This window comes from Rhopalosiphum maidis, chromosome 4 (genome assembly GCF_003676215.2).
Source record: "Rhopalosiphum maidis isolate BTI-1 chromosome 4, ASM367621v3, whole genome shotgun sequence".
Lineage (NCBI taxonomy): Eukaryota > Metazoa > Arthropoda > Insecta > Hemiptera > Aphididae > Rhopalosiphum > Rhopalosiphum maidis.
Window position 1 is genome coordinate 16,703,742 of NC_040880.1, and position 13,790 is coordinate 16,717,531.

The 13,790-nt window shown below is 26.1% G+C and overlaps 2 protein-coding genes across 2 annotated transcripts; both read left to right on the forward strand.

Annotated features, from left to right (window-relative positions):
* Positions 1-284: 284 nt before the first annotated feature.
* Positions 285-2,614, forward strand: LOC113556870 (microsomal glutathione S-transferase 1-like). Its single transcript, XM_026962077.1, has 3 exons — positions 285-691; positions 2,169-2,251; positions 2,324-2,614. The coding sequence occupies exons 1-3, from the start codon at positions 569-571 to the stop codon at positions 2,565-2,567; spliced, it is 450 nt and encodes a 149-aa protein (XP_026817878.1). The 5' UTR covers positions 285-568; the 3' UTR covers positions 2,568-2,614.
* Positions 2,615-7,301: 4,687 nt separating this feature from the next.
* LOC113560532 (ethanolamine-phosphate cytidylyltransferase) lies at positions 7,302-13,080 on the forward strand. The gene is made up of 8 exons (XM_026966461.1): positions 7,302-7,677; positions 7,770-7,907; positions 9,310-9,422; positions 9,485-9,551; positions 9,655-9,880; positions 9,955-10,155; positions 10,216-10,436; positions 12,852-13,080. The coding sequence occupies exons 1-8, from the start codon at positions 7,628-7,630 to the stop codon at positions 12,952-12,954; spliced, it is 1,119 nt and encodes a 372-aa protein (XP_026822262.1). The 5' UTR covers positions 7,302-7,627; the 3' UTR covers positions 12,955-13,080.
* The last annotated feature ends 710 nt before the right edge of the window (positions 13,081-13,790 follow it).

Here is a 13,790-nt window from a genome sequence, read left to right on the forward strand (position 1 = left end):
AACTACAAGTCTACAACGTAATTAACCAGTGTATTACGTAGGTAAAATAACGTGCGATTAATCGATTCTGTGTGACCGTGTCCGTCCGCCGTCCGGTAAGAGACGAATACACGTACACGTCAACAGTCAACACGACGGCAGAGTCGACACACTCAACACACCACACACGAGTGCACAAAAAAACCGTAGTAACGTACTCGAATAGTAGAACGCGTATTGGTCGACAGCGTCGCGTCTGCATAGGTGGGGGGTCATGGAGCAAGAATAATAATAACATACTATTATTATCATATTACAATGTTTGTGTGCCGCACTGCCGCGATCCAAACACTCGAAACCAGAAATGACTACATAACGAATTAACGAGTAACCATAAACCAACCAACTACTAACGAAAAACGGCTAACGTTCGTCACTTCGTCAGTCAGTACTCTGAGTCAGATCATAGTTTCATAGTTTCGTACGTTAGTCAATAGTCGTCTGTGAGTTGTTCACGTTTTGTCACGTCCCGTACGATTAATTACTTCGTTTTCCGTTTATTTCCTCTCACAACCGTACACACTACGCTATGGCGATTTCATTGGAAATAGACGAAGGTCTGTTCAGAACGTACGTGTTCTACACGGCCGTATTAGTACTGAAAGTACTCGCGATGGCCCCACTGACGGCCAAACAACGGTTTGCGAAAATGGTAATTGAAATAATATTATGTAAATAACAAACCTAGTACAAGTTATAACAATACAACGAGTGTTCAATATTTTTACAAAGTAACACTCCCATGTGCTGACGTTCGCCCTCACTTGGTGGTAGTGATGCATATGCACATCAATTGTTTATATTTTCACAATAATATTAGTTATTAGTGTTATTACTATAAAATAATTAAATAAACTTACCATTCTAATATAATATTCTTAGTGGACATTTATACCAGTTATATTATATGTTAATATCATTAATACCTATAATACATACAATTTTGTTTAGACGCGTAAATACATAATGCATTATATCGTTATAGGTACAGTTCATACCTAAGTAATAGTCAAGTATATATTTAATGTAATTATTATATTTTATTAATATAAGTTACTTGATTTATCTTTGTGTGAACTTGTTTAAAAAACACAATACTTAATATAATTTATAAATATATGTTACAATAATATGTACTTTGATTATCTAAGCATATTGAATATTTGGAAGTTTTATATCAAAAATAATGAAATGCAAATAATTTTTATAGATTTATAGTATATACACTTAAAATATATTATTTAATATTTATTTAAAAACATTAACTCTATTTTTTCACAATAAATATTCAAATTTTGATATGTTAGTTTGCAAAATATTGGGTAAAATAATAATTACATGTAAAAAGTATATAGTTTTGTTTTCATTAGAAAATTGATAGTAAATAGTGTTGAATGTATAAATTATAATATATATAATTGTACAAAATATAATTTAGAAACATGCTAAAAAAACTTTTTTAGTAATTATTATATCTCGTACCTTCAATAGTTACCATTAGAATTTAGAAATCATTTAAGTTTTATTTAGTAGACGTAGTCATTATTGGATGCTTAAAATGATAGTTGTAATATTTATATAATTACATGTATTATGGACTATAGAACTATTATGTCAGACCATTATTGTAGCAATGTATTAAAAGAAAAGTAAACATTTTTAACTACTAACTACATTCTTAAATATGTATTTCAAAATACTACTAAAGTTTGACCATAATACTTATTATGTTACTTGCTATTTGCTTATAAAACAATTTTGTTTTAAATTGTCGTTTTTAAGATTGTTAAAAGTCTTTTTATGATACCTGAAACAGATTTAGATCCATAAATATTTGTATTTTTTAATTCATCCAATGTGTTTTAAACATACACAAAACAATAAATGGATTTTATATCTAAATAAACGTGAACATAAAAATTGTTCATTTAATATTAATTAGATATCAAATAGTCCCATTCTTTATTTATTAAATAAATTTGTAGTGATGTGTAAATAAAATATATATATATATATATTATTTTTTTTTTTTTATAGATATCATGTGATTAAAATATTTAAAATAGGCATTAATAGTTTAATGTAACTATGAATAATAGTTAGTAATTACTAATAATTTTATTTGATAGGTATTTGCTAACCCTGAGGATGCAAAGATGAATTCAAAATCAAAAGTAAAGTATGATGATCCCGACGTTGAAAGAGTCAGAAGGTATATTATTATATAATATGTTATGTACTATTTTTTATATATATTTATGTTTGAATTCAAATTATTTTTCAGGGCTCATCTCAATGATTTGGAAAATATTCCATTCTTTTTATTTGCATGTTTTGGTTACTTATTAACCAGTCCAAATGTATACATTGCTACTAACTTAATAAGATTATTTGTAGCTAGTAGAATAATTCATACAATAGTTTATGCTGTAATCGTTTTACCACAACCAGCAAGAGGATTATCTTGGTTTGCTGGATACGCAACAACTTTGTATATGGCTGTTCAAGTTATTTTAAATTTAGTTTAATATTACTTTAGGAAAAATATAATAAAGCTCAATATTTTATTATTAGTCTTCTATTGTTTTAATTTGTATAATATTCCATTTCTTTAAAACATAGAAAATTTAAATTATACAATTCATAAAGTAAAACAAAATCTTTGACTGATTTATTAAATATAGGTATACCTTTGTTTTAAGACTAAAAGCTTTGATAACTTAGGTCATTAGAATACAAAATTTTATATAGATTTTGTAATACACAACCTATGCCGTTTATAGTTATGGATGTATCTGTAAAAATAGATTAAAGTCACAAAATTCTGAACTTATGGTTTCATACAAATTTAAGACTAATAGAATGAGGTACTTTAGAATAGTATAGCCATAATGAAGTAGAAATGATGTCTCGATTGGTAATTTGAGTCCTTACAAATACGAGTGTATGGTCCATAATTATTGCTGGTTATTTTTAATAATTTATTTTAAGATGTTTTTATTCCTTCTAATTTGTAGTGGTTTCTCCTGAAATGCTTAGAAACCAAGGCTTTTTAGCCATTTAGGGTCATTTATTCCATATAGCCAAAACCCTAAAAATATCAAAAGCCATAACCCATATATTATATAATCTGATTAATACTTATGATATAAAAATCTGATTACTGAAACAAAATCCTGGTTTTAACCCATAACTCGTGTAAAAAAAAATATTTGTAACAGTTGAAACCCCTATTATGTAAAAAAATCCAAACAAATGTGTTATGGCTATTATGGCATTATATTATACATGTATAGATGTATAGTACTTATTACTCATATAGTCATATTGTTATAGGTACAAAAATAAAATAATAGCTGGTATAGGTGTATCGTATATGCTGTATAATAAATTATATAAAATACAACTAGGTCTAACCTTGTTAGACATTGTTATACCTACTACCATACATAAATAATATTTATAATCAATGCTACTACATTACTAGGTACATATTCTAATTAAGATATTCTTAATGATTTCACATTATGATTAAAATAGTTTTAAGTACAATGAAAAAGTAATCAATGTTTTAATAAAGATAATTTTTTTTAATGTACTTAAATGTACTTATAGGTAATTTTAGTATCAAGTTTGAAAAAGAAAATTTTTAATTAAATTAAAAAAAAAGTTTAAACAATTTTTTTTACAAATTTTGTAAGAATTATTGTAGTGGTGTTGACTTTAAATTGTCACGGAATATGAAGAGATGTTTTGTGCTGACCGTGCTGATATTGACAATAAATAAACACAATTATTTTAAAATAAGAGTCGAAACCAAGCGCCCATCCAGAATATATTACCCGGTGGGGGGAGGCGATTACCATATGTGCGTATCATGTTTTATCGGTTGCCGAAAACAGAGACGCTAGAATTCACCTAACCTAAGTGGCAGAGTCTACAGGGGTGGGGCTATCGCCCCTTGACCAACCTTGGATCCGCGCCTACTAGGAACTGTTCTAATGTATAATTCATCGACAAATGACTAGTATATTATCTATAATCAATTGTTTTTGTAAGCGAACGTGTGATGTACCGATAACCAATATTTACATAATTATACTATTATAATACTTTAAAGACTTCAGTCATCGACACGACTGGAATATTGAGTGAAATACTGGATTTTGTATATGTTCGTTATGCTTTTACAGTTTCAGGTACCTTTACGACATTAAGTAGATATTGTGTTTTAAAATATTATCCCATATTGTTACCAATATCAGTTATAACCATTTTTATTATTAATTCGTGTCATATTTCGTATAAGATTATAATTCAAAAGATGAAAATGAAACATTTGCAGAAAATAATTGACGAAGTTATAGAAATTGATTACATGGAAGTGTGGATATTTGGTTTATTTCTAATGGTCTTGTAATCATTTCAACAAAACTGAACGTCGGTTTTTCATTATATAAAAAAATAGGACAAAATTATCGACAAACGCTGAAACGCTTTTAGTAAATTATAGAAATAGGGGTTCAAAATGGTGCATGATTTACAGATACTATCAATATGGACATGGGCGACGCGAAGGGGGTGCAAGTGCATACCCCTGGCTTTACAAAAAATTAAATTAAATTAAAAAAATCTAATGGTATTGAAACTATTTTATTTTGCATAATTATCTACATTATTTTTATTAATTATTATTATTATATTACATAATTGTCTATTTATAATATTATTTATATGATGTATTATAATACTTATTTTTTAAATAATAATTGTAAACGCCTAGGTTTTTTTTCAAATTCTTCAATTAAATTTTCAGTGAATTTAATATCCTCTTCTAGTCTCTTTTTATGTACACTCATCATACACAATTCGGACAATCGGTTATCATTAGGGCTCGGGACTTAAAGCATTTGTTTATTTTTATTGATTGACTTAAAATGTAGCAGAGTGCTATGGAAATGAATGTCATGTTAAAACACGTTCAATTATAAAATTTGAAAGTGATTTTTTTTTTTTGCTTTTTTCAACGATTTTCTATCATATATTGTCAATGTATAGGACATTAGGACATGTCAGTTGTCACGTGTATATTCAATATATAAATCGGTTACTTTTATCGCATACGAGTTGTCGTGTAGGACAGTGGCGGATCCAGAGGGGGGCGATTGCCCCCCCCCCCGTTCTCTCCAAAATATAGTTTAAGTCTCTGATTTTAGTTTTTGACGTAATTATACTTCAAGAGTAACAAAATTAAAGTGATATATTTTTTTATTTCTATTATCTACTGTAAAAAATATTTTTTTTTTATTCTGTTTGAGACTGTGGAAAGTAACATCCCTATGTATGTACCTAAATAAATACTTTATCAAAATTAATGTGTGCCCTTAAAAAATTGCCCCCCCCTGTTATCTTGGTCTGGATCCGCCCCTGGTGTAGGATAAAGGCTACTATTATCATTATCGGGTTTTCTTATAATAGCCACTAGCCAGCGTTACATTGTAGCCGTTGAAAAAAAAACTAGAATAACTTTGTATTGTCATACAATTTGAAAAAATATTTTTACGTATTTAACTATTATTATTATTATTATTATTGCGTATGTCGTATATAAGCATTATTTAGAAATTAGCGTATACCTACTTGGACGATGCACCCCTCTGATAAAATTCATGGCGGCGCCTATGAATATGGACATAATATTTCACTGCATTTTGCTTTAAAACACAGGCATTTTAATCAAAGCATAAAGTACTCTTAAAAACAAAGATTTATTCACCAAACTGTGAATCATACTGAAAATATTGTATCAAGAATCAAAACTCAAGACCAAACAATACAAAATAACCAACAAGACAACAACTAAAAGAAGAATGGTGTATATCATGTATTCATGTCATCATTGTCATCGGGTCATCCAAAAAAAAAATTAAATATTTGATGAGTCTTTTTAAAACGCGCGATAAAATGACAGCTATAATATAAGATCATGAATTTTAATTATATTATATCGTTTCCCGTTCTGTTTAAAAAGAGTAGGTTTATTTTTAATAACTATAATAGGTATCATAAAACATTTTTTTTTTAATTAAACAAACCTCTTTTTAGAATTAATTAAGCAAAAAACAAAATTTTCTAGGTCAAAAACCAACAAAAATTTTAAATGTTAAATGTTAAATTTCTATATTATATTATTATGTAGCTTGCAGAAAAGAGTAATGATGTACAGGAAAATGTTTTTATAAACAATTTGTGGTGGTGAGTTGAAAGAAGTTCTGAAAAATAGTCGAACATGTGATTAAGAAGGTAATATTTTGAAAACAATTTATAATCGATGTACAAAAAAAGGGTGCAAACATTTCACTCCATACGCAAAAACAATATAAAATATTATATTTATAATACAACATTTACGGTAGATAGGCGGATAGCATACTAAACCATCAAACGTGCTGTAGATAGCATGTTGTATGAGTACCCACCAAAAAACAAAATCAATTGTGTCAAAAACTGGTTTTGTGTAAAAAAACCCCATTTTTTTCTTATTTTATTTTTAAAAATATATACTAATTATGTGTAAATTACTTATGAAATGTAATAAAAGAACTTTCTTTTTTTGTACGATTTGTCATTTTTGAAATTCTATTATATTATATTTTTATAGTTTACAGATAATGTTACAAAATTATTTAGTTCTTTTTAATTAAAAGGTTTATTCAAATGACGAAATTTACAATAAATTATTCCATTTTTAATTTAATTATCAAAGATTTAAAAACATCATGGATACAATATCCCATCAAAGTTGTTCTTACAGCTATTTAAAAACAAATATTTACTAATTTACTTCGAAAAATATTATACATTTATAGTACTTGCTTTTATGGACATTTTGGATAATATTTACACTGCAGGAAAATCAAAAATATTAAATAATACATATTATCATATTAGGTATTTTCAATTACTTTTCATTTGCTTTTAGTGAGGCAACTGGGGCTTATAGCGGTAGACCAGGCCCACCGATTTCTGCAAATGTCATATTATGCAAATAGTAGGTACAGATCGTTAATTTAAAATAAAGAGAGGAAAAAAATCTTTTTTTATCTATGACGATATATGAAAATACCGGGAGGCGGCGTGATCACGGCTATAGATACTATCTTTAGCCGTGGGCGTGATTACAGAATACGGACGTTTGGTCGTGTTATCATTTTGAACTTTGGCTGCACACTGTTTTGTGATAAGCGTTTCAAAATCGTACAAATCGCAATGAAATTAGAACATTATTGATAGCATTGCCGCATTGGAATTCGTCGTATTTTGCATCGATTTAGCACTCGTTGTTTGAGAGTTAGTAGTAAGTAGTTACTTACGAGTTACGGTGGAGCGGTGAACGAATAAATTATCGCTCTGTGCCGCGCACACGGAATCCGGTATTACCGTTGCAACATTCGTTGCCGTCGATAACATTCCAACGCGCACATAAAACAGCGAGACACGTCGACGCAAGACGTCGCAGTTGATACGCGGCATTCGCGTTAAAATTCATAGTTAGCGAAGTCAAGTCTACGTCTCCGTTCAGTTAGGTATGAGTGAACAAGTGGAAAATAAGCCCGTGAGGGTTTGGTGCGATGGATGGTGAGTATACTTTGGTCGTGTCTCTTATTTGTAGAAGTGATCATATTAATGTTATTAATGATTTTGTTTCCGGTTTTTCGTTCGTCACACAGTTTCGACATGGTGCACTTTGGTCATGCAAACTCATTGCGACAAGCCAAAGCGTTGGGACATTATCTGGTCGTAGGCATACACACCGATGATGAAATAGCTAAGCATAAAGGTCCGCCTGTTTTCACAGAACAAGAGAGGTAGTTAATCATTAATCGATCATGTATCTATTATGTTATGTAATTGCTTTTTAGCTCAAATCAACCACCACCTCCACCATTAAGATTTTTTTTGATATGCCTTGTGATACTTTTAGATTTAAGTCAAGTAAATTAATGAAAAATTATTATTTTATGTAATAATCAGTTGTAAACTAGCATTTTCTTTATCATAATTTTTCAAATAATTTAATATGCATTTATCATCTAATTCTTATTATTATTATTTTAATTTTATATTATGTTATTTATTATTCTTTTGTTATTATGTGTTAAGTAAATTACGTATTCCTTCCACTTTTCTAACTGTAAAAAGAGTTAATCCCAAATAATACCATAAATAAATAAATTAATAAATACATTTGTAAAAGTGATAACTGCCAATTAAGTAGGTTGTATTGATTTAAAAATTGCATTGCCTAAAATTTCACTTTGTCAAGTTATTATATATTTTTATTAGTTTCATATGTTTGTATTAGGTACAAAATGTGCATAATAATAAATTATAATTTTTTCATTCAATTTTTTTGGGTAGTTAACATGATTTTTTATACCATAGCATGAGTCATCACTGATAGTTTTTATATCTAGTGTAATTACTAAATACCAAGATATTTTAATGATTATTAGAAACTTAATTTGTTTTTAACCATTTGATATTTTTGTTTGAATAAACAATGATTAAGTATAGAAAACTGTAATGTCATAAAATTAGTAATAGTAGAATTAGTAAAAGTATCTAGAATCAAGAAGGTGTAGAATTGTTATATACATTTCAGTCCTTAATATATTAAATTCATTAAAGAAATTTATTCAATACATACTAATTATAATTAGAATTTTTAGCAGATTGTTTTATCAGAAATGTATAACAAGTATTTATAATTTGGACTAAAACCTCAATTAGCCTATAAAAGTATAAATATTAAAAATGTCTTATTTATCATAAAAAAATCAATCATATACTTAGTTTACAATAAAAATAAATCTTTTTCTTTATCACCTGTATAAAACATTGAATTAAATTAAATTATTATATTTATTTCAATTATAATTTATAAATGTAGATTGCAATAAATTATATAAGTTATTTGATTTTTTTATTAATCATTATTAGATTGGGTTGGATTTAACATTAATTATTCTAAAAAGCATGAGCATAACTAATGTATTAAAAAAATAATAATGAATATTTTATGTCTAAAAAATAACAATGAAATTAAAATAGATATTGCATACCATGATAGAGAAGGTATTATTTTAATTAGATACCATTATGTGTTTTAATTGATAAAATATTATAAATATTGCCTTAAAATTAATATTTTATAATGTTATATATCTTTCAAAATAAATTATTCATGTATTGTTAAATTATTTTCAGGTCTAAAATGGTGAAAGCGATTAAATGGGTTGATGAGGTAGTAGAAGGTGCTCCTTATGTTACAAATCTTGAAACTTTGGATCAACATAATTGTGATTTTTGTGTTCACGGAGGTAAATATTTTATTTTATTCTAAATACGTAATGTTTTATTTATTTATGTATGTGTTTTGTAGATGATATTACAGTTACAGCAGATGGAGTTGACACATATCATCTTGTTAAAAAAGCGAATAGATACAAGTATGCCAAATAAATAGTATTTATTTACGATATGTGATTGTGATATAGATATAATTTGATGATTGAATACTATAATTATTATTAAATAAATTTACTTTTCTAGAGAAGTAAAACGAACTGAAGGAATTTCAACTACAGATGTAGTTAGCCGTATGTTGTTAATGACAAGACAACATTTCTACAAAGGTGATAAAGAATATGAAGTGGAAAAAGAGCATTCTTCAGTAATGGGTCAGGATAAAGCTGCCAGAAGTCCATGGACTGGTTGTTCACAATTTTTACCTACTACAAAAAAAATTATTCAATTCAGTGAAGGCATAGAACCTAAGGTAATAGAAATTTATAATTAAAATTTATGTACCAAGAGCAAGAAGTACTAATTTACCATTGTTATACATTTCAGCCTACTGATAAAGTAGTATACGTTGCTGGTGCTTTTGACATATTTCATGTTGGTCACTTAGATTTTTTAGAAAAAGCCCATCAGCATGGTAATTTTCTTATTGTTGGCTTGCACACTGATCCAGTGGTTAACCAATACAAAGGCTTGAATTACCCAATTATGAATTTACATGAACGAGTCTTGAGTGTTCTAGCCTGCAAAGTAATATTTCTACTCAGCGATTTATTAAAACAGTCTATCATTTTACTATTAATTTTTCAGTATGTATCTGAAGTTGTTATTGGAGCACCGTACAGTGTAACAGCAGATTTAATGAAACATTTTCATGTTGATGTTGTGTGCCATGGGAAAACACCTGTGAAAATGGATGTTAACGGTGAAGACCCATATGCGCTTCCTAAATTGATGAATAAATTTGTGATAGTTGATTCAGAAAATAACATGACAACAGAAAAAATTGTTGAGCGCATTATTATTAATAGGTAAAAAAAATAATATTCAATAGTATTACAATATTTTTATAGTTTCAAGTGTAAAACAAAATATTAAAATATTAAATGCTAAAGTTTTATAGTATTAGCATATTTTATATTATAAGATAAAGATACTTCATAATTATTAAAGTTTTCTTTCATTGTCTGTATAGAGGTGATATTTGTGGTATGCTAAAAGTTCTAATTATCTTCGTCTTTAGTAAAGTACAATAACATTAATAACATATGGGATTTTTAATTTTTGTATGCTGTAATTGTTGAAAGTTGTACTCAGAATAAGTTTTTTGATTGAAAAATGAGAAACTATGTTAACCTGTCATTGGTATCGCTATGCAACGTCCTGCCATTGATATCAAGCTGCGCTCACCTCGTTATTTTTTCATCATTATTTATTATGTAACAAACATAAGATATTGAAATTAACACCAAATTCTTTATATTTTAATTGTTTACAAGAAATGTTCTTATGATTTTTCTTAATTATAAATATTTTACCCTAAAAAAATTTAAAAATTACTCAGTGAGCACAACACACATATTATGGATAATGCTAACATTGCTAACATTGCATGCCGATATCTAATCAAGAAATATTTATAAAATTATTATATTTACAAAAGTATATTTAGATACATGTCAATTAAAGGTATAAATAATATCTAATGAATCAAGTAAATAATAAATGAGTGATTCTCAAAATTCTAATGAAGTGAGTTCGATGTTCACCACAATAACAAGATTTTATTTTGTGTTTCTATGTTTTAATTTTTTTAAAAGCATAAAAAATGAGTTTGGTTGGAAACTGTTCAGTTTTATTATTCTAGGGTTCATAATAATTTTTGGTTTTGTTTGGTATGTGTTTTTGAAATATAAGGTGATTCTTGTAAAAATAAACATTAATGTAATTATGTAGTTTAAATGTTATTGTAAGTATATATTATAATATTATAATATATATAATTTAAATTTTTTAAATTTAAAGTAATTATAAAATTTTTATATTTTTTTTTATTGTTATTATATCATTTTTAAAATTTTTACTTTTTGAATGATAGTAAATATTTTTAATTTCATATTTTGATACAAATATTTATCTGAAAATTTTAATGATAATAAAAAAAAAAATCAAATTTTAAATGATTAGTTGAAGTATTTGAGTAGTGCAGAGTGGCATAAGGAACCCATCAAAATGTTTATTCACTACTTCTCATTTTAAATTTAAATACTTATAATAATAACTATGAAAATCGTCATGAATTGAAATTTGTAAACAATATTCTGCTACAGAATATGAAATCTAAAATGCATATTGTAATTTAAAAACGTTTAGACTTAAATGAAATTAGTTAACCTTTAAAAAAATCACCTTGTATGATATAATTAATGTTTAAATGTTTTTAAGAATAATATTTTGTTGACAAAAAACATTGTTAAAAATGTGAAATTCTTTTAATATATAACCCATTTTTTAAATTTTTTATATTTATGTAATAAGATATTAAACCATGTTATAGCATAAAAAAATTAAAAACCACATTTCTTTGTATGTTGGGTATGTCAGCTTAAAGAATTATAGAGTTATAAAAGTTACTACATAAAATTTAAATTTGATAAAACACTTATGCTAAATTGTATTACTGTACAATATTAAATCAGTTATATTTTAAATATTAAATATATTATACTTAAACTGAAACAAAATTAGCAAACTTGATAATATAAATATAAAAAAAAAATTATGGGCATAATATTTTTTTGAGGGTTTATAGCACTGACCTGGTGGCAAAAAGTATAATTTCTATTATTTTAGGGACAAAAATCATATTTTGCCCTGGGGCGCTCTTATGTATGTGTATCTATGCCACTGGAGCTGTCATTTTATTTAATTAAGTTAAACAGTTATTTACTACAAACTTTAGTCTTGAAAAAAGCTTTATTTTTAATTTTTACAATCAAATTGTAAAATCATACATGAAAAGTAAAATAAAATAATATTATATTTTTTTTTTAGCAAGAGTAAGATAAGTGTTAATTATACCTCATAAATCAAGGGTATGATAATGTCTTAATACTATCTTATAATTAATTTGTTAATTTATGTAGCCTGTTTTATACTTCAAGAATAAATTTAAAAAAAATAAATTTTTAATATGTTAAATTAATGAGTATCAATAATTATTTTATGTACAGTTTTAAGTCAGTGTATTAAATTATAATTATTTATAAAATGTTATTTTATAAATTAGAGTACCTAATAAGATTAATATTTTTTTTTTATATTGAAGACATTGTAGAATATGACTTGTATGTGTAATATTATGTTTGTTTTAAAATTATATACTTTAATATTTAGGTAGTATACAATTATTTTTTCATTGATCTAATATTTTTTTAATGTTATAGACTTGAGTTTGAAGCTAGGAACATAAAAAAAGAAGCTAAGGAATTAGCAGTCATTAAACAAATGGAAGACCAGTTAGAAAAAATAAAAGTGGAATCATGCTAGTATTGTGTAAGTTAATTTTTAATTGATTGTAAAATATGCTGATAATAATTCTTGTAATCGATCATTCATCCAAATAATTTTAATAATGTGTTACCAATCAATACATTGATCAATTTCTTCTTTGTATATCTGTATTTGTTGTTTGATTTTTATTTATTTATTTATTTATTATTATTATTATTATTATTATTATTGGTTAATTATACAATACTACAATACCTTTAAATTAATGGTTTATTTTAAAAGTTATTTAAGTACATAAGAACTGTTAATTATTTTCTATCTGAACCTACCCTATACTTTGACTACATCCACAGAATAAATTAAATTTATTCTGTGTTACATCAATTATTAGGTATTATATAGGTGGTGATGGACATATAGGGTATTTGGTTTGGTTAGTTATATTTATTTTTATTAATTTTGCTAAACATTTATTGTGAAATGTAGTGCCAAAAATAATAAAAATAAGCATATTGTCAAAAATTAAATTTCTTATATAGACGTGTTGTTTGTTATTTTCATCCTAATTAAAAAAAAAAAAAAAAATACTTATTTGTATTCCAACAATAAAAACTAATTAAAAACAATACTTAACAATTAATTAAATGTTTAATCGCTAGAATGTTTGTAATGGATTGCAAAATTTATAATTATGTTCTGAATGTATCTAGAGCATAAATTTGTTAGTAATTAAATGTATCTATTATAGTGAACAAAAACATTCTTAAGAGGTAGTCAACATTTTTTAAATATTTGTTGTCCGTTCTATTAAACTGAATTTGATTTCATTTAGAATTATTAATAATAAGTTTATATTATTTCCAGTTTTTAAA

Excerpts from the sequence above, each read along its gene's own strand:
- LOC113560532 (XM_026966461.1), top strand. The coding sequence starts at position 7,628 with ATGAGTGAACAAGTGGAAAATAAGCCCGTGAGGGTTTGGTGCGATGGA. Across the intron at positions 7,678-7,769 it reads AGGGTTTGGTGCGATGGATG|TTTCGACATGGTGCACTTTG; the intron begins GTGAGTATACTT and ends TTCGTCACACAG. Across the intron at positions 10,437-12,851 it reads GAGCGCATTATTATTAATAG|ACTTGAGTTTGAAGCTAGGA; the intron begins GTAAAAAAAATA and ends TTAATGTTATAG.
- LOC113556870 (XM_026962077.1), top strand. The coding sequence starts at position 569 with ATGGCGATTTCATTGGAAATAGACGAAGGTCTGTTCAGAACGTACGTG. Across the intron at positions 692-2,168 it reads AACAACGGTTTGCGAAAATG|GTATTTGCTAACCCTGAGGA; the intron begins GTAATTGAAATA and ends TTTATTTGATAG. Across the intron at positions 2,252-2,323 it reads GACGTTGAAAGAGTCAGAAG|GGCTCATCTCAATGATTTGG; the intron begins GTATATTATTAT and ends ATTATTTTTCAG.